General features: G+C 47.3%; 1 protein-coding gene across 3 annotated transcripts in view; it reads left to right on the top strand.

Annotated features, from left to right (window-relative positions):
- Positions 1 to 26901, top strand: part of tnni3k (TNNI3 interacting kinase) — a 170237-nt gene that overhangs the window by 1714 nt on the left and 141622 nt on the right. Inside the window, exons 2-3 of one of the 3 annotated variants that reach the window (XM_059983677.1) lie at positions 3767 to 3934; positions 5315 to 5407. In XM_059983677.1, the coding sequence (XP_059839660.1) occupies positions 3767 to 3934; positions 5315 to 5407 (261 nt within the window). Of the gene's footprint in view, positions 1 to 3766; positions 3935 to 5314; positions 5408 to 17319; positions 18022 to 20324; positions 20694 to 26901 lie in introns of those variants that run through there. The other 2 variants (XM_059983675.1, XM_059983676.1) reach the window with 2 other exon arrangements.

Below are 26901 nucleotides of genomic sequence, written 5' to 3'. Positions count from 1 at the left end.
CCTCACCCTCCCTTCCACTGCCCCCTCCAAGCCTCACCCTCCCTTCCACTGCCCCCTCCAAGCCTCACCCTCCCTTCCACTGCCCCCTCCAAGCCTCACCCTCCCTTCCACTGCCCCCATCAACCCTCACCCTCCCTTCCACTGCCCCCTCCAAGCCTCACCCTCCCTTCCACTGCCCCCTCCAAGCCTCACCCTCCCTTCCACTGCCCCCTCCGCCTCACCCTCCCTTCCACTGCCCCCTCCAAGCCTCACCCTCCCTTCCACTGCCCCCTCCAAGCCTCACCCTCCCTTCCACTGCCCCCTCCAAGCCTCACCCTCCCTTCCACTGCCCCCTCCAAGCCTCACCCTCCCTTCCACTGCCCCCTCCAAGCCTCACCCTCCCTTCCACTGCCCCCTCCAAGCCTCACCCTCCCTTCCACTGCCCCCTCCAAGCCTCACCCTCCCTTCCACTGCCCCCTCCAAGCCTCACCCTCCCTTCCACTGCCCCCTCCAAGCCTCACCCTCCCTTCCACTGCCCCCTCCAAGCCTCACCCTCCCTTCCACTGCCCCCTCCAAGCCTCACCCTCCCTTCCACTGCCCCCTCCAAGCCTCACCCTCCCTTCCACTGCCCCCTCCAACCCTCACCCTCCCTTCCACTGCCCCCTCCAACCCTCACCCTCCCTTCCACTGCCCACTCCAAGCCTCACCCTCCCTTCCACTGCCCCCTCCAAGCCTCACCCTCCCTTCCACTGCCCCCACCAACCCTCACCCTCCCTTCCACTGCCCCCTCCAAGCCTCACCCTCCCTTCCACTGCCCCCTCCAAGCCTCACCCTCCCTTCCACTGCCCCCTCCAAGCCTCACCCTCCCTTCCACTGCCCCCTCCAAGCCTCACCCTCCCTTCCACTGCCCCCTCCAAGCCTCACCCTCCCTTCCACTGCCCCCTCCAAGCCTCACCCTCCCTTCCACTGCCCCCTCCAAGCCTCACCCTCCCTTCCACTGCCCCCTCCAAGCCTCACCCTCCCTTCCACTGCCCCCTCCAAGCCTCACCCTCCCTTCCACTGCCCCCTCCAAGCCTCACCCTCCCTTCCACTGCCCCCTCCAAGCCTCACCCTCCCTTCCACTGCCCCCTCCAACCCTCACCCAGCCCCCTCCAAGCCTCCCCCAGCCCCTCACCCTCCCTTCCACTGCCCACTCCAAGCCTCACCCTTCCACTGCCCCCACCAACCCTCACCCTCCCTTCCACTGCCCCCTCCAAGCCTCCCCACCAACCCACCCTCCTTTCCACTGCCCCCTCCAAGTCTCCCCCACCAACACTCACCCTCACTTTCACTGCCCCCTCCAAGCCTCCCCCAGCCCCTCTCCCTCCCTTCCACTGCCCCCTCCAAGCCTCCCCCACCAACCCTCACCCTCCTTTCCACTGCCCACTCCAAGCCTCACCCTTCCACTGCCCCCACCAACCCTCACCCTCCCTTCCACTGCCCCCTCCAAGCCTCCCCACCAACCCACCCTCCTTTCCACTGCCCCCTCCAAGCCTCCCCCACCAACCCTCACCCTCCCTTCCACTGCCCCCTCCAAGCCTCCCCCACCAACCCTCACCCTCCCTTCCACTGCCCCCTCCAAGCCTCCCCCACCAACCCTCACCCTCCCTTCCACTGCCCCCTCCAAGCCTCACCCTCCCTTCTACTGCCCCCTCCAAGCCTCACCCTCCCTTCCACTGCCCCCACCAACCCTCACCCTCCCTTCCACTGCCCCCACCAACCCTCACCCTCCCTTCCACTGCCCCCTCCAAGCCTCACCCTCCCTTCCACTGCCCCCTCCAAGCCTCACCCTCCCTTCCACTGCCCCCTCCAAGCCTCACCCTCCCTTCCACTGCCCCCTCCAAGCCTCACCCTCCCTTCCACTGCCCCCTCCAAGCCTCACCCTCCCTTCCACTGCCCCCTCCAAGCCTCACCCTCCCTTCCACTGCCCCCTCCAAGCCTCACCCTCCCTTCCACTGCCCCCTCCAAGCCTCACCCTCCCTTCCACTGCCCCCTCCAAGCCTCACCCTCCCTTCCACTGCCCCCTCCAAGCCTCACCCTCCCTTCCACTGCCCCCTCCAAGCCTCACCCTCCCTTCCACTGCCCCCTCCAAGCCTCACCCTCCCTTCCACTGCCCCCTCCAAGCCTCACCCTCCCTTCCACTGCCCCCTCCAAGCCTCACCCTTCCACTGCCCCCTCCAAGCCTCACCCTCCCTTCCACTGCCCCCTCCAAGCCTCACCCTCCCTTCCACTTCCCCCTCCAAGCCTCACCCTCCCTTCCACTGCCCCCTCCAAGCCTCACCCTCCCTTCCACTGCCCCCTCCAAGCCTCACCCTCCCTTCCACTGCCCCCTCCAAGCCTCACCCTCCCTTCCACTGCCCCCTCCAAGCCTCACCCTCCCTTCCACTGCCCCCTCCAAGCCTCACCCTCCCTTCCACTGCCCCCTCCAAGCCTCACCCTCTCCACTGCCCCCTCCAAGCCTCACCCTCCCTTCCACTGCCCCCTCCAAGCCTCACCCTCCCTTCCACTGCCCCCTCCAAGCCTCACCCTCCCTTCCACTGCCCCCTCCAAGCCTCACCCTCCCTTCCACTGCCCCCTCCAAGCCTCACCCTCCCTTCCACTGCCCCCTCCAAGCCTCACCCTCCCTTCCACTGCCCCCTCCAAGCCTCACCCTCCCTTCCACTGCCCCCTCCAAGCCTCACCCTCCCTTCCACTGCCCCCTCCAAGCCTCCCCCACCAACCCTCACCCTCCTTTCCACTGCCCCCTCCAAGCCTCACCCTTCCACTGCCCCCACCAACCCTCACCCTCCCTTCCACTGCCCCCTCCAAGCCTCCCCACCAACCCACCCTCCTTTTCACTGCCCCCTCCAAGTCTCCCCCACCAACACTCACCCTCCCTTCCACTGCCCCCTCCAAGCCTCCCCACCAACCCACCCTCCTTTCCACTGCCCCCTCCAAGCCTCCCCCACCAACCCTCACCCTCCCTTCCACTGCCCCCTCCAAGCCCCCACCAACCCTCACCCTCCCTTCCACTGCCCCCTCCAAGCCTCACCCTCCCTTCTACTGCCCCCTCCAAGCCTCACCCTCCCTTCCACTGCCCCCACCAACCCTCACCCTCCCTTCCACTGCCCCCACCAACCCTCACCCTCCCTTCCACTGCCCCCTCCAAGCCTCACCCTCCCTTCCACTGCCCCCTCCAAGCCTCACCCTCCCTTCCACTGCCCCCTCCAAGCCTCACCCTCCCTTCCACTGCCCCCTCCAAGCCTCACCCTCCCTTCCACTGCCCCCTCCAAGCCTCACCCTCCCTTCCACTGCCCCCTCCAAGCCTCACCCTCCCTTCCACTGCCCCCTCCAAGCCTCACCCTCCCTTCCACTGCCCCCTCCAAGCCTCACCCTCCCTTCCACTGCCCCCTCCGCCTCGCCCTCCCTTCCACTGCCCCCTCCAAGCCTCACCCTCCCTTCCACTGCCCCCTCCAAGTCTCCCCCACCAACCCTCACCCTCCTTTCCACTGCCCCTTCCAAGCCTCCCCACCAACCCTCACCCTCCCTTCCACTGCCCCCTCCAAGCCTCACCCTCCCTTCCACTGCCCCCTCCAAGCCTCCCCCACCCCCTCACCCTCCCTTCCACTGCCCCCGACCCTCTCCCCATCCAACCATCTGCTCTCCAATCCTCCCTCTCCAATACCCCAGCCCCTGTTTCTCTGTCCCTTTGCCCCTCTGTTAACTCTCTCACCTCTTGCTGATGTTGCCCTTCTGTTGTGCTTGGCAGGGCAGGAGGTGAGGCCGGGTGAGTTCTGGGATGCAGTGGTCATTACTGCTGCCGACACAGGACAGGAGTATGCATTCCTGCAGCAGATCGCCAGCAAGCTGGAGAGGAGGGAGCTTCCCCTTGGAGTTCGCTATCATGTTTTTGCTGATCCAGTGGGGCCAAAGATTGGTATGAACAAGCCCGGGGTTCGGGATGGCATTTGAAGTAAACCTTGGCAGATCTCTGCCTGGTTAAGTGTGGAGCTCAGGTTGGTTACTACACTCGGGGAGTGTGCAGAGGAGGTTTTCCAGTAAATGAGTGCAGGAACTGACCATGCTGAGGCTTTATAAGGTGTTGGTCAGACAACATTTGTAGTATTGTGAGCAGCTTTGGGCCCCTTTTCTAAGAAAAGATGTGCTGGCGTTGGAGCAGATCAAAAGAGGATTCAGAAGAATAATTCCAGGAATGAAACGGTTATCGTATGAGGAGGTTTTGTTGGCTCTGGGCCTGTACTTGCTGGAGTTTAGACTACCGGTAATCTAATTCCTAACACTGTCATCACCACTTGACAAGGTCACAGCTGATCAATTCTTCCTAAACTTCAGCTCCAACATATCTCAAGTAGCTTAACACAACCCAGGGCTGAGTGCCCATTGATCAGCACTGCATCGATACCACCCTCCTGAACATTCATTCCCTCTTCAACCAAATACTCATCCAGGCTCTTCTGACAGACCTCCCAAATCCACCAGCTCTACCTTCAGAAGGAAATGACAGCAGTTTCTCTTCAAATCCCAAATAATCCTGATTATCACTGGGGTTAAACCTCCGAACTCCCTCCCTCCCAGCACTGTGAGGGCATTATTGCCAGAAGTACAGCAGGAGTTCCTGAAGGCAGCTCAGCGGGAAGTCCAGCCAGGTGATAGGTGAGACCAGGTGAGGGGGTGAGAAGAGAAAGTGTACAGGCTGCAGGTGAGGGGGAGGGTAGGTGTGATGGGGAAGGGGTGGGTGTGACAGGGAGAGGGGAAGTGTACAAGCTGCAGGTGATATGAGACCAGGTGAGGGAGAGGGTGGGTATGACAGGGAGAGGGGAAGTGTACAAGCTGCAGATGATATATGAGACCAGGTGAGGGAGAGGGTAGGTGTGACGGGGAGGGGGTGGGTGTGACAGGGAGAGGGGAAGTGTACAAGCTGCAGATGATATATGAGACCAGGTGAGAGAGGGGGTGGGTGTGACAGGGAGAGGGGAAGTGTACAAGCTGAAGGTGATATGTGAGACCAGGTGGGGGTGAGGGGATGAAATGAAAAGCTGGAAGTCGATAGGTGGAAGAGGTAAAGGGGAGGACAGTGGACCACGGAAGGGAAGGAGAAATGGCAGCGGAGGGAAGAGATGGGTAGGGGAGGATAGGACTTTCACCAGTCCTCTCTTACACTACTGAAACCAGCATTCCCTCGATTCAAGACTTTTCCTTGAGGACTAACCTTTCTCCTTTCTGCTAACTGGTAGGGTCTTGAACTAACTGCTGTGGGAATATGGAAGGAATGTTGATTGTTGTTCTCTTTACTCAGGAAATGGAGGATCTACACTTCATGCTCTCCTTCGATTGGAAGAACTCTACGGAGATCAGTTGGATGGCTTCAGAATTCTACTAATCCATGCTGGTAAACATAACTATCGTTTCTGTTGATGCCACTGACTCAAAGGGAAGATCTTTAAGTTAGATGAAAATCCAAATAAAACAGCAAATCCTGGGGGCGTTCAGCAGGTCAGTTCAGGCAGCGTCTGTGGAGAGAGAAACAGTTAATGTTTCATGCTGAAGGCTAGTAACGCAGAAGATAAACACGAGGCTCTGCAGATACTAGAAAACATGAGCAACATGCACAAAGTGCTAGAGGTAGCCAGCAGGTCAGGCAGCATCTGGGCAGAGGAATGAACAGTATGTTTTGATGCTGTGTGAGCCAGATTAATTTGTCACATTTACAAGAACATATAGGAGCAGAAATTGGGTCATTTGGCCCATCGAGTCTGCTCTGCAATTCCATCATGGCTGATCTATTCTCCCCCTCAACCCCATTCTCCTGCCCTCTCCCATAACCTTTGACAAATCAAGAACCTGTCAGCCTCCACTTTAAATATACCCAATGACTTGCCTCCACAGCCATCTGGCAATAAATTCCAAAGATTCACCAACCTCTAGCGAAATAAATTCCTACTCATCTTTGTTCTAAATGGATGTCCCTCAATTCTGAGGCTGTGCCCGCTGGTCCTAGACTTCCCCACTTTTGGAACATCCTTTCCACATCCACTCTATCTATGCCTTTCTATATTCAATAGGTTTCAATGAGATCATAAAATCCTGAGTATACCGTGAAATGCATCAACCAACACAATCTGAGGATGTGCTGGATTGGTGATTGGCACTATAAAGATTTACACTAACTACTACACTACTGTACCTCCCTTGCTCAGTTTCTCCAGTATTTTGTGTATTGCTCAGTAGTGCAGAAAGGTTTCCAATCTGGTGGAAAGAACTGCCTGTGGACCGGAAGTGTGGGATGATACTCCAGCTGGAGCGTGAGTTGATGAGCATTCACGTGATGTGTCTCCCTAATTAGCCGATGCGTTGGTTGCTGCACGATGTCCTGACCTCACCCTGCAGAACCAGTGAAAGTGTCCTCATCCACAGTGACCAGCAATGAGGATCAGCAGCATTTCAAACAGATGTTGCACAACATCAGGTACCATTAAACATCTGGCTCTGTGCTACTCAACATCTGGTACTGAGTGCTAATCATGTAGAATCAGTGAAGAGAGAAACAGTCAGTATTTATTCACCACAGAACTTTTGTGAATGACACGATGTTACTGATCCTGCTACATTTTGTGATCTGTGCTGTAGATGATACGACTTTTTTCCCTCCTTTTTTAATCAGTTAAAGGGGAAACTAATGAAGGCCAATGTAGTTTCTATGTTACTAGGATATAGTTACTATGTAGCTTCTTAAGAACCCTATCAACTTGGCTGCAACTTTGAGGGATCCATTAACTGAGAATTCTGCCTTCAAATGTGATATTCAAAGTGAAGTGATTCAGTTTGGAGGGTCAAAATTCAAGGCCGAATACTCTGCCCTCAAACTCTGGTTAGATGACGCTTCGAATATTGTGTTCAGTTCCAGTCTCCTCACTATAGGAAGGGTGTGAAAACTTTAGAAAGGATGCAGAGGAGATTTACCAGGATGCTGCCTGGGTTGGAGATCATGTCTTATGTGGATAGGTTGTGTGTGCTAGGGCTTTTCGCAGTTTAGCAGGGTGAGGAAAGACTTGATAAAAATGTGCAAAATGATGAGGCGCATAAATTGAGTGGGCAGTCAGAAACTTTCCCAGGGCATAAATGGCTAATTTTAAGGTGATTGGATTGGACAAAGTATAGAGGATTGGGATGTCAGAAATAGGTTTTTCTTTTTAATCAGAATGGTAGTGTTATTGCCTCACAGCTCCAGATTCAATCCCAACCTCTATCTTCACGCTCTCCCTATGAGCACATGGGTTTCCTCCTGGTTTTAAAGTTTCTGCCCACATCCCAAAGACGAGGAATTCAACAGATTGAACCATGTCAGTCTAGGTAGCCTCCAACCTGATGGCATGAACATCGATTGCTCCAACTTCTGGTAATTTTTTCCTTCTCCTCCTTCCCTCTTCTGTTCCTACTCTGGCCTCTTCTCATCTGCTTATTACCTCCCCTGTGCCCTTCCTCCTTTCCCACATAGTCCACTGTCCTGTCCTATCAAATTCCTCCTTCTCTAGCCCTTTCCCTTTTCCACCTATCACTTACCAGCTTTTCACTTGGCTTCACCTTATCACCTTATAGCTTGTCCTCCTCCTCTTCTTCCACCCCCACCATCTTATTTTGGTTTTATCCCCTTTCTAGTCTTGGCCGGAAGTGTCGACTGCTTATTCACTTTCATAGGTGCTGTCTGACCTGCTGAGTTCCTCCAGCATTTTGTGTGTGTTACTCTGGATTTCCAGTATCTGCAGGATCTCGTGTTTACGAATTGTCGATGTTTTGGTTAAAAACTCTCCAGCATCAGAATTCCCTTTCTCCCACAGGTGCTGCTCAACCTGCTGAGTTCTCTCGTAGATTGTTTGTTACTCCAGATTCCTGCAATTGCAGTCTCTTGTTTATCTGTGGGTTAATTGGCCACTGTAAGTGTAGGGGGAATGAAATGGGATCAGTGCAGGATTAGTTTCAATGGATAATTGATAGCACAGACTGGAGGGGCCTTGAGACCTGTTTCTACACTGTTTCACTCTGACTCTCCTTCTGCAGGGGGATATAGCCAGCGTTTGCTGAGTGCTAGTGCGCTGGGGAAGATCTTCATGGCTCTGCCTCTGGGTGAGCCTGTCTACCAGATGTTGGAGCTCAAACTGGCAATGTACATCGACTTCCCTGTGCACATGAAACCTGGGGTGTTAGTGACATGTGCCGACGATATCGAGCTCTATAGTGTCCATGGGACCAAGGCAGTTTGCTTCGACAGGCCTGGGTTCACTGCCTTGGCTCACCCATCCCCACTCTCCATCGGCACCACACATGGCGTCTTCGCCCTGGAACCTGGCTCATGGGGCAACAGACAGCTGGAGCTGGAGTACAGACTCTGCCACCGCTTCCTGCACAAGCCCAGTGTGGAGACAATGTGGGAGGCTGGGGTGGTGTGCCCCTCAGCCTGGGGGCAGGCCCTCAGTGGGGACTCGGAGTCCGAGCACTTTGTCTACACTGACAGTGTCTTCTATTTTGACCGTGTGATAGCCAGGCGGCTGTTGACCATCCTGGAGGAGGGGGACTCTGTTGGCTGTGAGATCGATGCATATGGTGACTTTCTACAGGTGCTAGGGCTTGGAGCTGCGACAGAGGCCACTGGATCTACAGTAGACATCAAGCAGGAGCTCCCAGCACTCAGGCAGAAGATCATTGCCTCACTCCGGGGGACACCGCTCCATGTAGCCACGCTTAACAATTCTGTCTTCTACCATCTGGGCACGGCGCGGGAGTACCTGTGCCACCTCACGGCTGATGGGAGTTTGAGGGAACATCTCGGACTAACACCCAGCCCTGATGGGTTCTCCCAGCTCCCTCCTAAGGGGGGAGGCATGGTCCCCTGCATCATGGGAAGCCTGCTGGGGCCCGGGTGCCTCATCTCACCCGGTAGTGTGGTGGAATATTCACGGCTGGAGGCACGTGTCACTGTGGGTCCCAACTCCATTGTCAGTGGGTGCTGCCTGAGGGAGGGCACCACAGTGCCACCAAACACCTTCCTGGTCTCGCTGAGTGTTCCAGGGGGGTTTGTCACAGCTATCCTTGGCACGGATGATGATGTGAAGCGCACCGTCCCATCTCTGTCAGAGATTGGCCGTTTGCATCTGCTGGGCCTCAACCTCGGGGAGGTTGCCAGACTCTTGGGACTGGCTGTCTCTGAGAGTCTTTTCTCTGGGGCTGGAAAGGCCAGGCTGACGCTATGGAATGCCCGGGTTTTTCCAGGCTCGCGAGTGAGGGCCGAAGACTCGGTGGCAGCGGCCCTGCAGGTGTTGGAAGTGCTGAGGAGTCCCCTGGCTCCTCCGCTCAGCAGTGATGAGCAGCGACTATCCATCGAGGAAATGCTTCAGAACAAGGACATGCAAAGCATGCTGAGATTCAGGCAGCAGCTGTCGCAGGACATTGCCTCGGGGAGCTACCAGCAGGGAAAATAATGACTTCCTTAAATATGGGTCACGATTCTGAATCACTTTACCAACCTCTGACAAATTGCAAGTGCCTCTTATTTCACCAAAAGGCAGAGCTGAGACAATTTCGGCTCCTGTTGTGAATCCAAACAATTCAATGTTCTGTAAGTTCCTCAGAATCAGGTTTATTATCATTAGCATATGTCATGTAATTTGTTTTGTGGCAACAGTACAATGCAATACGTAATAATTACTATAAATCAAGTCAAGTCAAGTTGCTTTTATTGTCATTTCGACCATAACTGCTGGTACAGTACACAGTAAAATCAAGACAATGTTTTTCAGGACCATGGTGCTACATGAAACAATACAAAAACTACACTGAACTATGTAAACCAAAACAAAAAAACTACACTAGACTACAGACCTACTCAGAACTGCATAAAGTACACAGAGCAGTGCAGACATTACAATAAATAATAAACAAGACAATAGGCACAGCTGAGGTCAGTGGGTTGGTAGTCCGATGGCCTGGGGGAAAATCTGTCACATAAATAAACAGCTGAATGGTGGCATCTGGGATTCCGTCCGTTTCTGTACTCCCGCTGAGCATTTCGTTGCCACAGATGCAACCCAATTTAATGTCCGTTGGAGAGCAGAATGGACGGGAGAGCTGGTCAGCTAGGACTTGCTTTTTTTCTGGCACAGACTCCTGCCCGCTTGCCTCGCTTCCATTTCCTGGCACACCGTTTACGCTGCCCCCACCTCCGGCCACCGGCATCAGGCGACTCCGAGGACTGCAGGCCCGACTCCGTCAGCAAACCGAGGTCATGCAATCTAACCAGCAGATTTTCATGAAGGTTCGTTTTTGGGCAATCTCTGTATTGTAACTGTAACTGGCAACGGTAGATAGTTGCTCTGTTATCCATTGCCCAATGACAATTACAACAATAATATCCATAAAAAATAGTGCAAAGGAGAGCAAAATTGTGAAATAGTGCAAGAGTTCATAGACTTCTGGTGGCAGAGGGGAAGAAGCTGTTTCCAAAACATTTAGTGTGGGTCTTCAGGTGCCTGATGCTTGTAACGAGAAGAGGGTATGTCCTGGATAGTGAAGGTCCTTAATGGATGCTGCCACCTTGAGGCATTGCCTTTTGAAGATGTCCTCAATGTTGGAGATGGCTGAGCTTATAACCTTCTGCAGCTTTTTCCAATCCTGTGTGTTGGAGCCTCCACACCGGATGGTGATGCAGCCAGTCTGAGTGTACATCTGCTGATCTATGTACACAATATCATGCGAAAATTACTCCTATCCAAACAACTGAATGTTCTGGCCTTTTCTGAGTTCCTGTACTTGTCTCTGTAAATGTTGGGTCTCTGTAAATGTCTCTGCTGCTGCCAAGGCCTCCTCGATGGATTGGTCATTATGTTCAAACCACTAACCAGGTCGTTTCAATGAAGATGAGGTCTGACTTCTAAAGGCTCCATCCTCTAAGGAAGCTGTGATTCGATGTATGGTGGCCATCCCCACCGGCTGCCCTGATTCATCAGAGCGGGCTGACTTTCTCCAGACTAGATGGAATAAAAACACAAACTGCTGGAAGCATTCAGTGGGTCAACCAACATTTGTGGAGAGAGCACAACAGGAGCAAGAGTAGGCTACCAGTCCCTCAAGCCTTCCTTGCCATTCAAAATGACCATGGCTGATCAACAGAGACCTCGACCTCCGTTCCCCACCACCTTCAGTTCTCCGATCTATGTCCAACTTAAATATATTTAATAATTCCGCCATGGGGACAGAGAATTCCAGAGATTCACTGCTCTGCTCCACACCTCGGGTTAAAATGACTGGCTGTACCCTGTTCCCTTGTTTGTGACTCTTTCGTTGGTAGAATCATCTCAATGTTGATCCTGTCAAGCACCCCCTTATGTTTGAGTCAAGTCACATTTTGTTCTTCAGGTCCCCAAAGGATACCAACCCAGACTCTCTATCCTCTGCTAACAACTGTCCCATCCCAGGAATTAGCCTGGTGAATCTCCTTTGAACTGCCTCCATTGCTTTTTTTTTTCTCTCTTGTGAATCTTCTCTGCATCCTCTCCAATGCCAGGGCATCTTAGATTAGGAACCCAACACTGATCACAATACTCCAGATATGATTTGACCAATGCCTTATAAAGCCTAAGCACTATATTGTTGCTTTTGTATTCTAGTCTTGAAATGAATGCTAACATTGCATTTGCCTTCCTCACTGCTAGCCTGACCTTGGAATTAACCTGTGGGGAATCTTGCATGAGGACTCCCAGGTCCTTCTGCACCTCTTGAGTTTTGAATTTTCAAAATATTTATAAAATAATCCACACCTTTATTCCTTGTGCCAAAGTGCATAACCATGCATTTTGCTACATTATGTTCCATCTGCCACTTCTTTGCTCATTACTTCAATCTATCTGTATCCTTCTGCAGACACCATGCCTCCTTAACACTGCCTGCCCCTCCCCCTGTCTTCGTATTATCTGCAGACTGAGCTACAAATCATCAAATCCTTCCTCCAAATCATTGACAAACAAGATTTTAAAATAATGGTTCCAACACTGACCCATGCAGTACAACATTAGTCACAGAGAGCCCCCTTTATTCCCACTTTTTGTCTCCTTCCGATCATCCAATCTCCTACCCATGTTAGTACCTTTCTTGTAATACCATGGGCTGTTGTTACACAGCCTCACATGTGGCACCATATCAGAGACTTATGAAAATTCAAATAAACATCCACTGACTCTTTTGTCTTATCCTGCTTATTTCCTCAAAGAATTCCAATAGATTTATCAGGCAAGAGTCCCCCTTTAGAAAACCATACTGTCTTTGGCCTGTTTTATCATGTGGCTCCAAATATCCCAAAACTTCATCTTTAGTAATAGACTCCAATATCTTTCCAACCGCTGGAGTTAGGCTGACTGGCCTATAATTTCCTTTCTTTTGCCTTTCTCCCTTCTGGAAGAGCGGAGTGACATTTGCAATTTTCTAGTCCCGAGGAACCATTCTAGAATCTAGTGATTCTTGGAAAGCCTCCACATTCTCTTCACCCTCCTCTTTCAGAACCCTGGGGTGTGGTCTATCTGGTTGATATGATATGTTTACCTTCACTTTTAACTTTCCAAGCACCTTCTGCTATGACACTCACTTCTGCCCTGACACACTCGCATTTCTGGCATTCTGCTAGTGTCTTCCAGAGTGAAGACTGATGCAAAATACTTTAAGTTTATCTGTCATGTCTTCATCCTCTATTACTACCTTTCCAACATCATTTTCCAGCAGTCTGATATCCATTCTTGACTCTCATTTACTCTTGTATTGAAAATAACTTTTGGTATCCTTTTTTATTACTGGCTAACTTTCCTTAATATTTCATCTTTTCTCTGTAAGGCTTTGTAGTTGTCTTCTGTTTTTTTAATGTTTCCCGATCCTCAAACTTCCGACTAATTTTTGCTATATTATGTGCCTCTCTATTGCTTTTGTGCTGTTTTATATATTTATCCACTTTGTGATTCCCTTTACTGAAGAGCATTTGTCTGTGGCTGCACTTGCAAAAAATGAAAAACTGCAGCAGGCTTGTTTGTGCAGAAGTGTGGCTCCAGGGCAAGACACTGCGGGATTGCACTGTAGCTTTTTAATATATTTTTGTAACTGTTTTAATGCAATCTTAATTATATGTGCTGCATGGTACTGAGTTTTGCACCTTGGCTCTGGAGGTACACTGTTTTGTTTGGCTGCATTCATGTGTGTGGTTAAATGGCAATTAAACTTGAACTGGATCACCTCACACTTCCCCACATTAAAATCCTTTTGCAGGTTTTCACCCAACCACTCAATTGACTGATGTCTGGTTCAGAATCACAGCATGTGTTGCCACCTATTTTCATATCAACGACAATTTAGAAGCCTTTTATTCCCTGTAAGTAGCGAGCAATTGAGGCCAAGAACTAATCCCTGGGGTGGTTTATGAATTACACCCCTTCAACTGAAAATGATTCATTTATTCTAATTTTCTGTTTACAAATTTCCAGACAGTTGACAATCCAATCCACATTAATGCACTTTAATATACTGGGCTCTGGATTTGCTCCAGTTTCATATGTGGTATCTTGTTAAATGCCTGTTGGAAATCTAGACGCACTACGTCAATCACTTCTCTCATTATCTTCAAAGCACTGCAATAAATTTGTTAAACATAATTTACATTAATTAGTTGGGGAACTGAGTTCATTAACCTCATGGTAATCATTTATTTTATTTTATTTAGCGATACAGAATGGTAACAGGCCAATGAGCCCATGCCATCCAATTGCACCGATGTGACCAATTAGTCTGCTGTTTGTCAGAAGAAACTACAGTCTACAATTAGTGGACTTGATGAATCAAGGACAGGGCAAGCAGACAAACCAATTGTCTTTGGACTAAACACACTGAAGTTATTAAAACACATGTTGGTAAGGCAAATGAAATATTGAGTTTTGGGAATGGGGAACAAATGTTCAAATGCTTCCGTGGGTGAGGATGGTATTACATGCTGCGGTAATACTAATTTTGTGCAGCCTGATAATTGTATTGCTCAATGTGTATCAACTGAGAAGATGGAATACTGAAATAATGGAAAAATCGAGGATAATGCTTTCATGAAACATCAGAGACAATTGTTGGTATAAAGTGGGTGAATTTAGTAAGGAAAATGCTAATATTTGTAGAATTTAAGTGTTTATACAGTGGTGTGCAAAAGTTTGGGTACCCTGTTCAAAATTTCTGTTACTGTGAATAGTTAAGTAGAAGATAACTGATCTCCAAAAGTCATAAAGTTAAAGATGAAACATTCTTTTCAACATTTGAAGCAAGATTAGTGTATTATTTTTGTTTTGTACAATTTTAGAGTGGAAAAAAATGAAAACTAGCAGTATGCAAAAGTTTGGGCATCCCAAGAGATTTGAGCTCTCCGATAACTTTTACCAAGGTCTCAGACCTTAATTAGCTTGTTAGGGCTATGGCTTGTTCGCAGTCATCGTTAGGAGGTGATGCAAATTTCAAAGCTTTATAAATACCCTGACTCCTCAAGCCTTGTCCCAACAATCAGCAGCCATGGGCTCCTCTAAGCAGCTGCCTAGCACTCTGAAAATTAAAATAAATGATGCCCACAAAGCAGGAGAAGGCTATAAGAAGATAGCAAAGCATTTTCAGGTAGCCATTTCCTCAGTTCATAATGTAATTAAGAAATGGCAGTTAACAGGAATGGTGGAGGTCAAGTTGAGGTCTGGAAGACCAAGAAAACTTACCAAGAGAACTGTTTGTAGGATTGCTGGGAAGGCAAATCAAAACCCCCTTTTGACTACAAAAGACCTTCAGGAAGTTTCAGCAGACTCTGAAGTGGTGGTGCACTGTTCTACTGTGCAGCGACACCTGCACAAATATGACCTTCATGGAAGAGTCATCAGAAGAAAATCTTCCCTGTGACACTACAACAAAATTCAGCGTCTGAAGTTTGCAAAGGAACATATAAACAAGCCTGATGCATTTTGGAAACAGGTCCTGTGGACTGAAGAAGTTAAAATAGAACTTTTTGGCTGCAATGAGCAAAGGTATGTTTGGAGAAAAAAGGGTGCAAAATTTCATGAAAAGAACACCTCTCCAACTATTAAGCATGGGGTGGATTGATCATGCTTTGGGCTTGTGTTGTAGCCAGTGTCACGGGGAACATTTCACTGGTAGAGGGAAGAATGGATTCAATTAAATATCAGCATATTTTGGAAGCAAACATCACACCGTCTGTCAGTAGAGGCACACTGGACCTCCTATGAGGAAATGAGGCTGGGCAAGAGGCTAAGGTGTCAGTGGGGAACACTTTATCAGCAGTGAACTTAAGTTTATTAATTTTAAAGTAGTTCTGGAACAAGGTAGGACTGATCAAGTTAACATCCTACACTAGGGCAAGATTAATCTTGATGGCATAAGACAGGAATTTGCGAAGGTTGAGTGGGGGGAGGGATGTTCAGCAAGTAGGAGGCTTTGGAAAGTGAGAGAGGGAAATTTGAGGCCACCAGGAAGGGCAAGTCTGGCTGATAAGGGTTCTGTTCAGGAAAAAGGAGGAAGCATATGACAGGTACAGACATCAGGGATCAATGAATCCCTTGAGTGTTAACAGATATAAAATGGAACAGTTTAGCATGGTACAGGACCTTTGGCCCACGATGGTGTGCCGACCTTTTAACTAACGCCAAATAGGAGTACAGGGTGTAGGGGCAGACTGAAATAAGGAGGGTTAAAAGGGGACACAAGATAAACTTGGTAGATAAGGTGAAGAAGAATCCTGAGAGATTCTATCAGTACAGTATGTATCTAGGCAGAGAATGGGTTTCCTTACAGGTTTTTTCCCCTTCCTCAGCTAAGTTTGCGAATTACACCAAGATAGGTGGAGGAGCAGGAAGTGTTGAAGAAACGGAAAGATTACAGAGAGTCTTGGTCAGTTTAGGAGAATGGGAAAAGAAATGGCAGATGAGATATAATGTTGAGAAATGTACGGTTGTACATTTTGGAAGAAGAAATAATCGGGCAGATTATTATTTAGATGGGGAGAAAATCCAAAAATCGGAAGTGCAAAGGGACTTGGGGGTCCTCGTGCAGGATACCCTAAAGGTTAACCACCAGGTTGGATCGGCAGTAAGGAAAGCGAATGCTATGTTGGCATTCATTTCAAGAGGAACAGTGTATAAGAGTAAGGAGGTGTTGATGAGGCTCTATGGGGCACTGGTGAGACCTCATTTGGAAAACTGTGTGCAGTTTTGGGCCTCCTGTCTTAGAAGGGATGTTCTGATGTTGGAGAGAGTTCAGAGAAGATTTACTAGGATGATTCCTGGAATACAGAGGCTAACATATGAGGAGCGTTTGTCGGCACTTGGACTGTATTCATTAAAGTATAGAAGAATGAGGGGATCTCATAGAAACATTTTGAATGTTGAAAGAGTTGAACAGAGTAGATGTGGAAAGGCTGTTTCCCTTGGTGGGTGAGTCCAGGACAAGAGGCCACAGTCTTAGAATTAGAGGGCACCCATTTAAAATATAGATGAGAAATTTTTTTAGCCAGACCATCGTGGATTTATGGAATTCATTGCCACATACAGCTGTGGAGGCCCAATCATTGAGGGTGTTTAGGAGGAGATTGATAGGTACAGTATCTAATTAGGGTATCAAGGGATATGGGGAAAAAAAGCCGGAAATAGGAACCAGATGGGAGAATAGTTTAGCTCATGGTGGAGTGGTGGAGCAGACTCAATGGGCCAAATGGCCTAATTCTGCTCCTTTGTCTTGTGTGTGCCTGCAAAAACAAACTGAAGATGAAAAGAAGATGGCTTCTACAACAGGATAATGATCAAAATCCACAATGCACTACCTCAAGAGGTGCAAGCTGAAGGTTTTGCCATGGCCGTCACAGTCCCCCGACCTAAACATCATCGAAGATCTGTGGATAGACCTTAAAAGAGCAGTGTGTGCAAAACGGTCCAAGAATCTCACAGAAATAGAAGCCTTTTGCAAGGAAGAATGGGCGAAAATCCCCCAAACAAGAATTGAAAGACTCTTAGCTGGCTACAGAAAGCGTTTACAAACTGTGATACTTGCCAAAGGGGGTGTTACTGACTGTGCAGGGTGCCCAAACTTCTGCTTCGGGCCCTTTTCCTTTTTTGTTATTTTGAAACTACAAGATGGAAATAAAAAAGTAATCTTGTTTAAAATGCTAAAGAAATGTGTCATCTTTAACTTTGTCTTTTGGAAATCAGGTCATCTTTTACTCGCTTAGCTATTCATAGTAACAGAACTTTTGACCAGGGGTGCCCAAACTTTTGCATTCCACTGTATTTGTAGAATTTAAGTGTTGCACATCTACTGGGGTTCCATGGCAGTCATATGGGCAGTGAACTGAATGATCCTAAGATAAATATCTTTGGATCAAGAGGAGGGAGATGTTTGCCAGAAGAAACTACAGTATACAGTTAGTGAATTTGATGAATCAAGGATAGGGAAAGCAGGCAAGCCAATTGTCTTTGATTTTTCCCTATTTTGTGGACTCTGAACTGATGGGATAATCTAATTAGAGTAATTGAATGTGGTCACAATGGCCTGCTAAACCTGAGGCCACTCTCAGATGAATAGCTTATGTAAAATGCCAGATCTACCAAAAAAAAAATCTGTAATCTTGTTGACTAAGCCTGGGTTGCCTTATTCAACTAGTTTGGACCAGCCAGAGTTGAAAGACACAAATACACAGGGCTGGGTGGGCAGACCATGAGACAACGTTGATTGTACCCCTGGATTTTGACCAGGAAGAAGGTGATCTTAAGCCAATGGGATGGAGATCCACCAGCTCAACTGATGAGGAACACTATTAAGAGTCTGGAACTCCAAATACGCAGGGCGATAACTCTCCAGCAACCAGAGACCAACCCTCGTAGATAAGGAGGACCCCATGAACACTTCAAGAACGGGACCACGCCTGGCCAGTGTGGACTCCTTTCATGGGTAATATCTTTTCTCTTCACTGACTGTTCATGGAGGGTCAGGGATTCTTGTGGAATGCACACAGGTAGTTTGTTTGTGAACCTACATGGTTTTTAGTATAGACAATTAAAGTTACTTGTCTAGATTCTCAGTGCCTCACTGATCATTGTGACGGGGAGATCCTTGTAATATTACTATCTTGTATGATTTTGGAATGTGGGAGAAAACTGGAGCACCTAGAGGAAACCCACATGGTCACAGGAAGAATGTACTCACTGGAGTTTAGAAGAATGAGAGGTAATCTCATTGAAACCCATCAAATGTGGAGACAATGTTTCCTATGGTGGGGTAATCTAAAATCAGAGAACACAGCCTCAAAACAGAGGAGCATCCTTTTAGCATGTAGAGGAGGGGAAATTTCTTTAGTCAGAGAATGGTAAATCTGTAGAAATGTTGCCACAAGCAGCCATAGAAGCCAAGTCTTTAAAGTAAAGGTTAATAGTCTTCACTAGTCAGGATGAAGGGATATCAGGAGGCGGTCTATGAGAAGAAATGGATCAGCCATGAAGAAATGGCAAAGCAAATTTGGCCAAATGGCTTAATTCTGCTCTACATCTTATGGTCCTATCTTTGAGACTAACCTTAATCTTTAAGCCCCCCTCTTTGATTAGAGCAAACAGTACTGTGTATGGTTTCAGCTTTCATTTTTGAAGAAATAGATATGGGGCATTGCTATATTAAAAGATTTACAAGGGTGATATCAGAAGTGTGAGGTTATACATGTTTTGGTGGAGAGGCTTGTGAGTTTCTGAGATCCTGAGAGCAATGCTGTCTGCACTTTAGCTATTTGGCACTTTGTCTCTGGCAGGGTTCACCCATGGCGGTAAGGAAAAGAGGGAGGTTCAGTCAAAGAGCAATTCAACCAAGTCCTGAATTGTGGAGCTTCTGGAAGATGATGACACATCACAGTGGGAGTGAAGGTGGAGGATGGCTGCAACAGTGAAGGGTCCCAATTCTGTGCCACTGGATCCTGGCTTGATCTGTTGAGGGCCATGTGGTGGCTGCCTATGCCAGAAGGTGATGAATCAATGGAATTCATTGTCATGGAATGGTAATGTGACCAAGTCATTGGTTATATTTAAGATGGAGGATTGGTAAGGGTGTCAAGGTTTATATGGAGAAGGCAGGAGAATGGGGTTGAGAGGGATAATAAATAAGTCATGATAGAATGGCAGAGCAGATTGGATGGGTCAAAAGGCCTAATTCTACTCCTATGTTTTATGATCTTAATATATGGATCCCGGATTGTCTTCTACAGCCATGTGAGGACCCACCAATAGACAACCCCTGAGGAGAACATCATCATTGTTGTGTGATTACACTACTATGGAGGTGTCCTGCACACTAAAAGCAGTACTGAGGCCAAGTTGACAAGGTCCTTCTGAATTAGTAATGGTCTCATGGTCCATTTGCACCTGGCTGGCCAGTCACAGGTCCAGGTGGTGAATACTTGAGGTCTTGCCTGAGCCAATCACTTGCTCCCTCTTCTAGATTTACATCCATGTCCTGGAGAAGGAGCAGGTGGTGTTGGGGGATTTTCAGGGCCAGTGTGTGTTACAGGGCCATAGCAGCTAACACGACACTATTACAGTTCAGGATGTTCTGGAGTTCAGAATTCAATTCAGCAACAGTCTGTAAAGAGTTTGTATGTTCTCCCTGTGACCATGTTGGTTTCCTCCCACAGTCCAAAGACATAACGGTTAGCAGGTGAATTGTCCTGTGATTAGGTTACGATTTAAACAGGCATGTTGCTGGGTGGCACTGCTTGTTGTGCCAGAATGGCCTTTTCTCAAAATAAATAAAAATTACTATCTTACAAGTTGAAAGTATTGACTGTCTATCATGTATTATTATAATAAATCACAAAATAACTGTTCCTTAGAAAAAGGGTAAAGAGGATTAGTAAAGGAGCTGGTGGAATTGGAGATCAAAACCTGGCTCTCTGAATATCAGGCACTGATAAATCTCTGCAGGAATTTCAGAACAGAAACTTACTCCAGAGGTGGTGGGAATGCAGACCTTGCTTCCACAGGGAAGGGTTGGGGTGGAGGAGGAAAACTGGAAAAACATGGTACTGGGATGGAGATGCTGTTGTGTAAGTGGGTGTATGATTACTGGGGTGTTTTGGATACTGTAGAGTAACAGAGGGACTGGGTGGCTGGGATGGAGATGGGATTGAGTAACAGAGGGATTGAGTACCATGGTGGCTGGGACAGAGATGCTGTGGTGTACAGTGGGCCTGAATACTGGGGTGGCTGGGAGGAGACAATGTGTAACAGAGGGACTGTGTACTGGGTGGTGAGGATGGAGATGCTGTTGTGACTGTGCCAACGCTGTGTTTCTGGCTGTTCTTGAGTGTCTGGTTAACTTTAGCCCTGATACCATGTTCCAGCTGTCACTTTCGTCTTCCAAGCTTTTTTCTGTCCCATTATTGTATTCTGGCATTCCAGAGAGGGGCAGTGATTATTTTTAGCTTTGTTTATCAGCTGTTTCCTCAGTGAGGAGTATAATTCTGCCGTCCAGGAGTGAGTGAACACGACTTTGCCTCCCAGATCAACAAGTCAACAGCGTTTGTCGGCGGAGGGCTACTCTGATGGGGAACTACAAATCCAGGCCAAACCAGACCTGCACGGGTATAAATACCTTTGTTCAACAATCTCTCATGTTTAATTGAAGGTTAAAGAGGTCACCGTGTGCTTAGTAAAAAGGGAAATCTCTGGAAACACTCGTTGGCATTTGTGGGAATAGAAGCAGTGTTTATTTCAGGTTCATGGCCTTCACTAGAACTAAAATACGGGAAGCTATAAGAATGTCTGTGCATGTGGCGAGGTGCAATCATAATGTGGTGGCAGATATAGAAAGGGAGGTTATGGGTTCGAAACAGGTCCAGAGGACAAAAGGGTTAACCTGTGAGAAGCGTTTGATAGCTCTGGAGTTTAGAAGAATGATGGGGGATCTCATTAGAGCCAGAATCAGATTTAAACTCACCAGCATATGTCAGAAATTTGTTAACTTAGTGGCGTCAGGACAATGGAGTACATAATATAGACAAAATAAGTACCCCTGTATATTAATTACAGCAGTATATATTTGTATATTAAATCTTTAAATTAAAAGTTGTACATGAGCAGAAATAATTTTAAAAATAGTGAGGTAGTGTTCATGGATTCAATGCCCATATAGAAATCAGATGCCAGAGGGGAAGAAGCTTCCCAAATCACTGCGTGTGTGCCTTCAGGCTTCTGAACCTCCTTCCTGACGGTACCAATGAGAAGAAGGAATGACCTGGATGATGGGGTCCTTAATGATGGACACTGCCTTTCTGAGACACCGCTCCTTGAAGATGTCTTGGATACTGCGGACACTAGAACCCATGATGGATTTGACTAATTTTACAACTTTCTGCAGCTTCTTTAATCCACTGCAGAATCCTGTTCTTTCAAACCTATTGTATATTGAAAGGTCTCGACAGAGTGATGTGGGGAGAATGTTTCTTATAGTGGGGGAGTCTAGACCAGAGAGCACAGCCCTTTGGGATGTACAGTACCTTTAGAACAGAGATCAGGAATTTCTTTAGCCCATAGGATGGTAACTATCTGGAATTTATTACCACAGATGGCTGTTATTATTATTATCATTATTGGATATATTTAAAGTAGAGGTTGATAAATTTTAGATTAGTTGGAGCATGAAAGGTTATGAGGAGAAGGCAGGAGAATGGGGTTGAGAAGAATAATAAATTAGCCATGATGGTGATGGAACGGTGGAACAGGCTCAAAGGGTTGAATGGTTTAATTTTGTTCCTATTTCTTATAGTCTTATATTTATTAATAAAAGGTGTTCAGGAAAGATATAGCAGGGAAGAAAGAAGGGACACATGCACATACAAAATGCTGGAAGAACGCAGCAGTCATACAGCATCTATAGAGAAGGTTCTTGGTTCAAAAAATTGACTATTCCTCTACATAGAAATTGTTGAGTTCCTCCAGCATTTTGTGTGTGTTACTCTGGATTTCCAGCATCAGTAGAACTTCTTATGTTTAAGAAAGGAAGGAATAGCTCTCTGAATGAAGGAGTGTTCTTCAAGTGGATGCGGGATATCCATGGGAGAATGTCCAGTGAAGATGGGTGCATGGAACCGAGAAATAAGAAGAGAGGGGTCATTTTGATTGGATTGTACAATAGTTCTACCCCACACAATACCCAATGAGAATTGGATTGCAGAGAAATGCAAGAATAGGCTTGTAAAAGTAATTTTACCTTCCCATATATTGACCTGGACAGCTGTAGTATTAAAGGATTAGATGGGTAGAATTTGATAATTATGTCCAGGAGTTTTTTCAAGCAGTATGTACCTGATGGCATGAACATTGATTTCTCTAAATTCTGGTAATTTCTTTCCTCTCTCCTTTCTTTTCCCATTCCGGTTTCCCTCTCGCCCCTTCTTGTCTCCTCACCGGCTTATCACCTACCTCTGACACCCCTCCTCCTTTCTTTTCTCCTAAAGTCCACTCTCCTCTCCTGCCTTCTACTCATACCTCCCAGCTTCTCACTTCACACCCCCACCCACCTGCTCTCACCTATCACATACCAGTTCGTACTCTTCCCCACCCCCCATGTTCTTATCTAGCATCTTCACCATTCCTTTCCAGTCCAGATGAAGGGTGAAATGTCGACTGTTTATTCCCCTACCTAGATGATGCCTGATCTGAGCTCTTCCAACATTTTGCGTGTGTTAATTCAGGTAGCCTTCCTGGAGAGGGGGAGAGGCACACTGGACCTCCTGTGAGGAAATGAGGCTGGGCAAGTGGCTAAGATGACAGTGGGGAGCACTTTATCAGCAGTGAACTTTAGTTTATTAATTTTAAAGTAGTTCTGGAACAAGGTAGGACTGATCAACAAGTTAACATCCTACACTAGGACAAGATTAATCTTGACGGCATAAGACAGGAATTTACAAAGGTCGAGTGGGGGGAGGGATGTTCAGCAAGTAGGAGGCTTTGGAAAGTGAGAGACGGAAATTTGAGGCCACCAGGAAGGGCAAGTCTGGCTGATAAGGGTTCTGTTCAGGAAAAAGGAGGAAGCATATGACAGGTACAGACATCAGGGATCAATGAATCCCTTGAGTGTTAACAGATATAAAATGGAACAGTTCAGCACAGTACAAGACCTTTAGCCCATGATGTTGTGCCAACCTTTTAACCAACTCCAAATAGGAGTACAGGGTGTAGGGGCAGACTGAAATAAGGAGGGTTAAAAGGGGACATAAGATAAACTTGGTAGATAAGGTAAAGAAGAATCCTGAGAGATTCTATCAGTACAGTATGTAACTAGGCAGAGAATGGGTTTCCTTACGGGTAAGTGCTGTTGTTTCTGTAGAGCTACAGGCAATGAGTGAGGTGTTAAGTATGTACTTCTCATCTGTATTTAAGACCATTACACCATAAGACAGATTTTGGCCATTTGGCCCATTGAGTTTGCTCCACCATTCAATCGTGGCTGATCCTTTTTCCCCTTGCTCAGCCCCATTCCCCAGCCTTCTCCCCATAACCTTTGATGTTGCATCCAATCAAGAACCTATCGAGCCCTGCCATAACAACCTGGCCTCCACAGCTGCCTGTGGTAATAAATTCCACAAATTCCCCACCCTCTGGCTGAAGAAATTTCTCTGCATCTCTGTCTTAAGTGGAAGCCCCTCTAACCTGAGGCTGTGCCCTCTTGTTCTAGACTCCCCAACATAGGAAACATCCTTTCCACATCTATTCTATATACAGTATATAGGCCTTTCAGCATTTGAAAGGTTTCAATGAGATCACGCCTCAGCCTCTTAAATTCCAGAGTACAAATCCAGAGTTGTCAAGCATTTCTTGTATGATAAACCTTTCATTCCCAGAATCATCGTTGTGAACCTCCTCTGAACCTTCGCTAATGCGAGCATCTCTTCTTAGATGAGGAGCTCAAAACTGTTCACAATACTCAAGGTGAGGCCTCACTAGTGCCTTATAAAGCCTCAGCATCACATCCCTGCTCTTGTAATCTAGACCTCTTGAAATGAATACTAACATTGCGTTGGCCTTCCTCACCACCGACTCGAACTGCAAATTAATCTTTAGGGTGTTCTGCACAAGGACTCCTAAGTCCTAAGTCCCTTTGCATCTCTGACTTTCGGATTTTCTCCTCATTTAGAACACATTTATTTCTACTACCAAATTGCACGACCATGCATTTTTCAACATTGTATTTCATTTGCCACTTTCTTGCCCATTCTCCTAATCTGACTAAATCCTTCTGCATCCTACCTGTTTCCTCAATACTACCTGCCCCTCCCACCAATCTTCATATCATCTGCAAACTTAGCAACAAAGCCATCTATTCCATCATTTAAATCATTGATATATAGCATAAAAAGAAGTGGTCCCAACACTGACCCTGCAAAACACCACTAGTCATTGGCAGCCAACCATAAAAGAATCCTTTTATTTCCACTCGCTGCCTCCTACCATTCAGCCACTGCTCTAACCATGCCAGTAACTTTCCTGTAATGCCATGGGCTCTTACCTTGGTAAGCAGCCTCGTGTGACACTTTGTAAAAAGCCTTCTGAAAGTCCAAATATATAAAATCCTCTGTATTGCCTTTATCAGTCCTACTTGTAATCTCAATTCAAACAGTTTCAGCAGGCAAGATTTGCCATTAAGGAAACTATGCTGACTTCCCCTGTGTCAGCAAATACTCCATATCCTCATCCTTCACAATTCACTCTGATATCTTCCCAACCATAAGGTCAGGCTAACCGGTCTATAATTTCCTTTCTGCTGCCTTCGTCCTTTCTTAAAGAGTAGAGTGACCTTTTCAATTTTCTGGTCACCTGGCACCATGCCAGATTCCAATGATTCTTCAAAGATCATTACTAATACCTCCACAATCTCTACCTCTTTCAGAACCCTAGGCTGCAGTTCATCTTGCCCAGGTGACTTGTGTGCCCTTAGGTCTTTCAGCTTTTCGAGCACCTTCTCCCTTGTAATAGTAACTACACTCTTTTCTCTTCCATCTCTCCCTCAACATCTGGCATTCTGCTAGTGCCTTCCACAGTGAAGACTGATTTACCATGGAGAATAACATGGAACCTGGAGAATTCTGGGAGGAAACAGTGATGTCCTGAAACTTGCTGATGTTCTGAAAAGAGGAGATGCTGGCATTCTTGAGGGGCATAAATGTGGATATGTGTATCCTCGGACATTATGGGGAGCAAGGGAAGAAATTGCTGAGGCCCTGGCAGAGGTATCTTTATCTTTCTCAGCCACGGGTGAGGTTTCAGACTGGATAATGTTTTGCCTTGATTGAAGAAGAGTTGCAAGGACAAGCTAGGAAATACAGGCTGGTGAGCCTGACATCAGCAGTGGGGAGGTTACTGAAGGGGGTTCTGAGGGAGAGGATCTACCTGTCTACCCACTAGCACAATGCCTGAAACTTGAAAGAGCTAGGGCAGAAGTGAGTGTAGTTATTATTACTAAGGAGACGGTTCTTAAGAAGCAAAAAGGCATAAAGCTTGATAAGTCACCTGGACTGGATAGGGTACACCCAGGTTCTGAAAGAAGTAGCTAAAAAGATTGTGGAGGCATTAGTAGTGATCTTTCAAGAATCACTAGTTTCTGGAATGGTTCCGCAGGACTAGAAAATTGCTGAAGGGGGAGTGGCTGGAGAAGGGAAATCGTAGGCCACTTAGCCTGTCTATTAAGGATGGGGATTTGGGGTACTTGGAGGCACACGATAAAATAGGCCAAAGTCAGCATGGTTTCCTTAAGGCAAAATCTTGCCTGCAGATTGTTAGAATTCTTTGAAGAAATAACAGGCAGGATAGATAAAGAAGAGTTGGTGGATGATGTATACTTATTTTTTTCAGAAGGCCGTTGACGTGTTACTGCACATGAGGCAGCTAAACAAGATAAGTGCCCATGGTATTACAGGAAAGATGTTAGCATGGATAGTAGATTAGCTGACTGGCAAAGAGTGGGAATAAAGGGGGTTTTATGGTTGACAGCCAGTGACTAGTGGTGTTCTGCAGGGGTCACTATTGGGTCTCCTATTTAAGAAGGGTGAAGCAGCAGAAAGGGAAGTACAGACCTGTTAGCCTGTCATCAGCAGTTGGGAAGTTGTTGGAATCGATTGTTAAGCATGAGATTATGGTGTACCTGGAGCCACATGACAAGATAGGCCAAAGCCAGCATGGTTTCCTGAAAGGAAGATCCTGCCTGACAAACCTACTGCAATTCTTTGAGGAAATTACAAGCAGGGTAGACAAAGGAGATGCAGTAGATGTGGTGTACTTGGATTTTCAGAAGGCCTTTGACAAGGTGCCGCATGTGAGGTTGCTCGGCAAGATAAGAGCCCATGGAATTACAGGGAAGTTACTACAGTGCATGGAGTATTGGCTGGTCGGCAGAAAAAAGTGGGAATAAAGGGATCCTATTCTGGCTGGCTGCTGGTTACCAGTGGAGTTCCACAGGGGTCAGTGTTGGAACCGTTACTTTTTATGCTGTATGTCAATGATTTAGACAACAGTATTAAGGGATTTGAGGCTAAATTTGCCGATGATACAAAGATAGGTGGAGGAGCGGGTAGTGTTAAGGAAACAAAGCCTGCAGAAACTTAAATAGTTTAGGGGAATGGGCAAAGAAGTGGCAAATGAAATACAATGTTGGAAAATGTTTGGTCATGCACTTTAGTGGAAGAAATAAATGGGCAGATTATTATTTAGATAGGGAGAGAATTCAAAATGCAAAGATGCAAAGAGACTTGGAAGTCCTTGTGTAAGATACCCTAAAAGTTAGCCTGTAGGTTGA

The sequence above is a fragment of the Hypanus sabinus genome, chromosome 11, assembly GCF_030144855.1.
Source record: "Hypanus sabinus isolate sHypSab1 chromosome 11, sHypSab1.hap1, whole genome shotgun sequence".
Lineage (NCBI taxonomy): Eukaryota > Metazoa > Chordata > Chondrichthyes > Myliobatiformes > Dasyatidae > Hypanus > Hypanus sabinus.
Note: the sequence above shows the minus strand (reverse complement) of the source record. Positions and strands in the feature narration are given on the sequence as shown.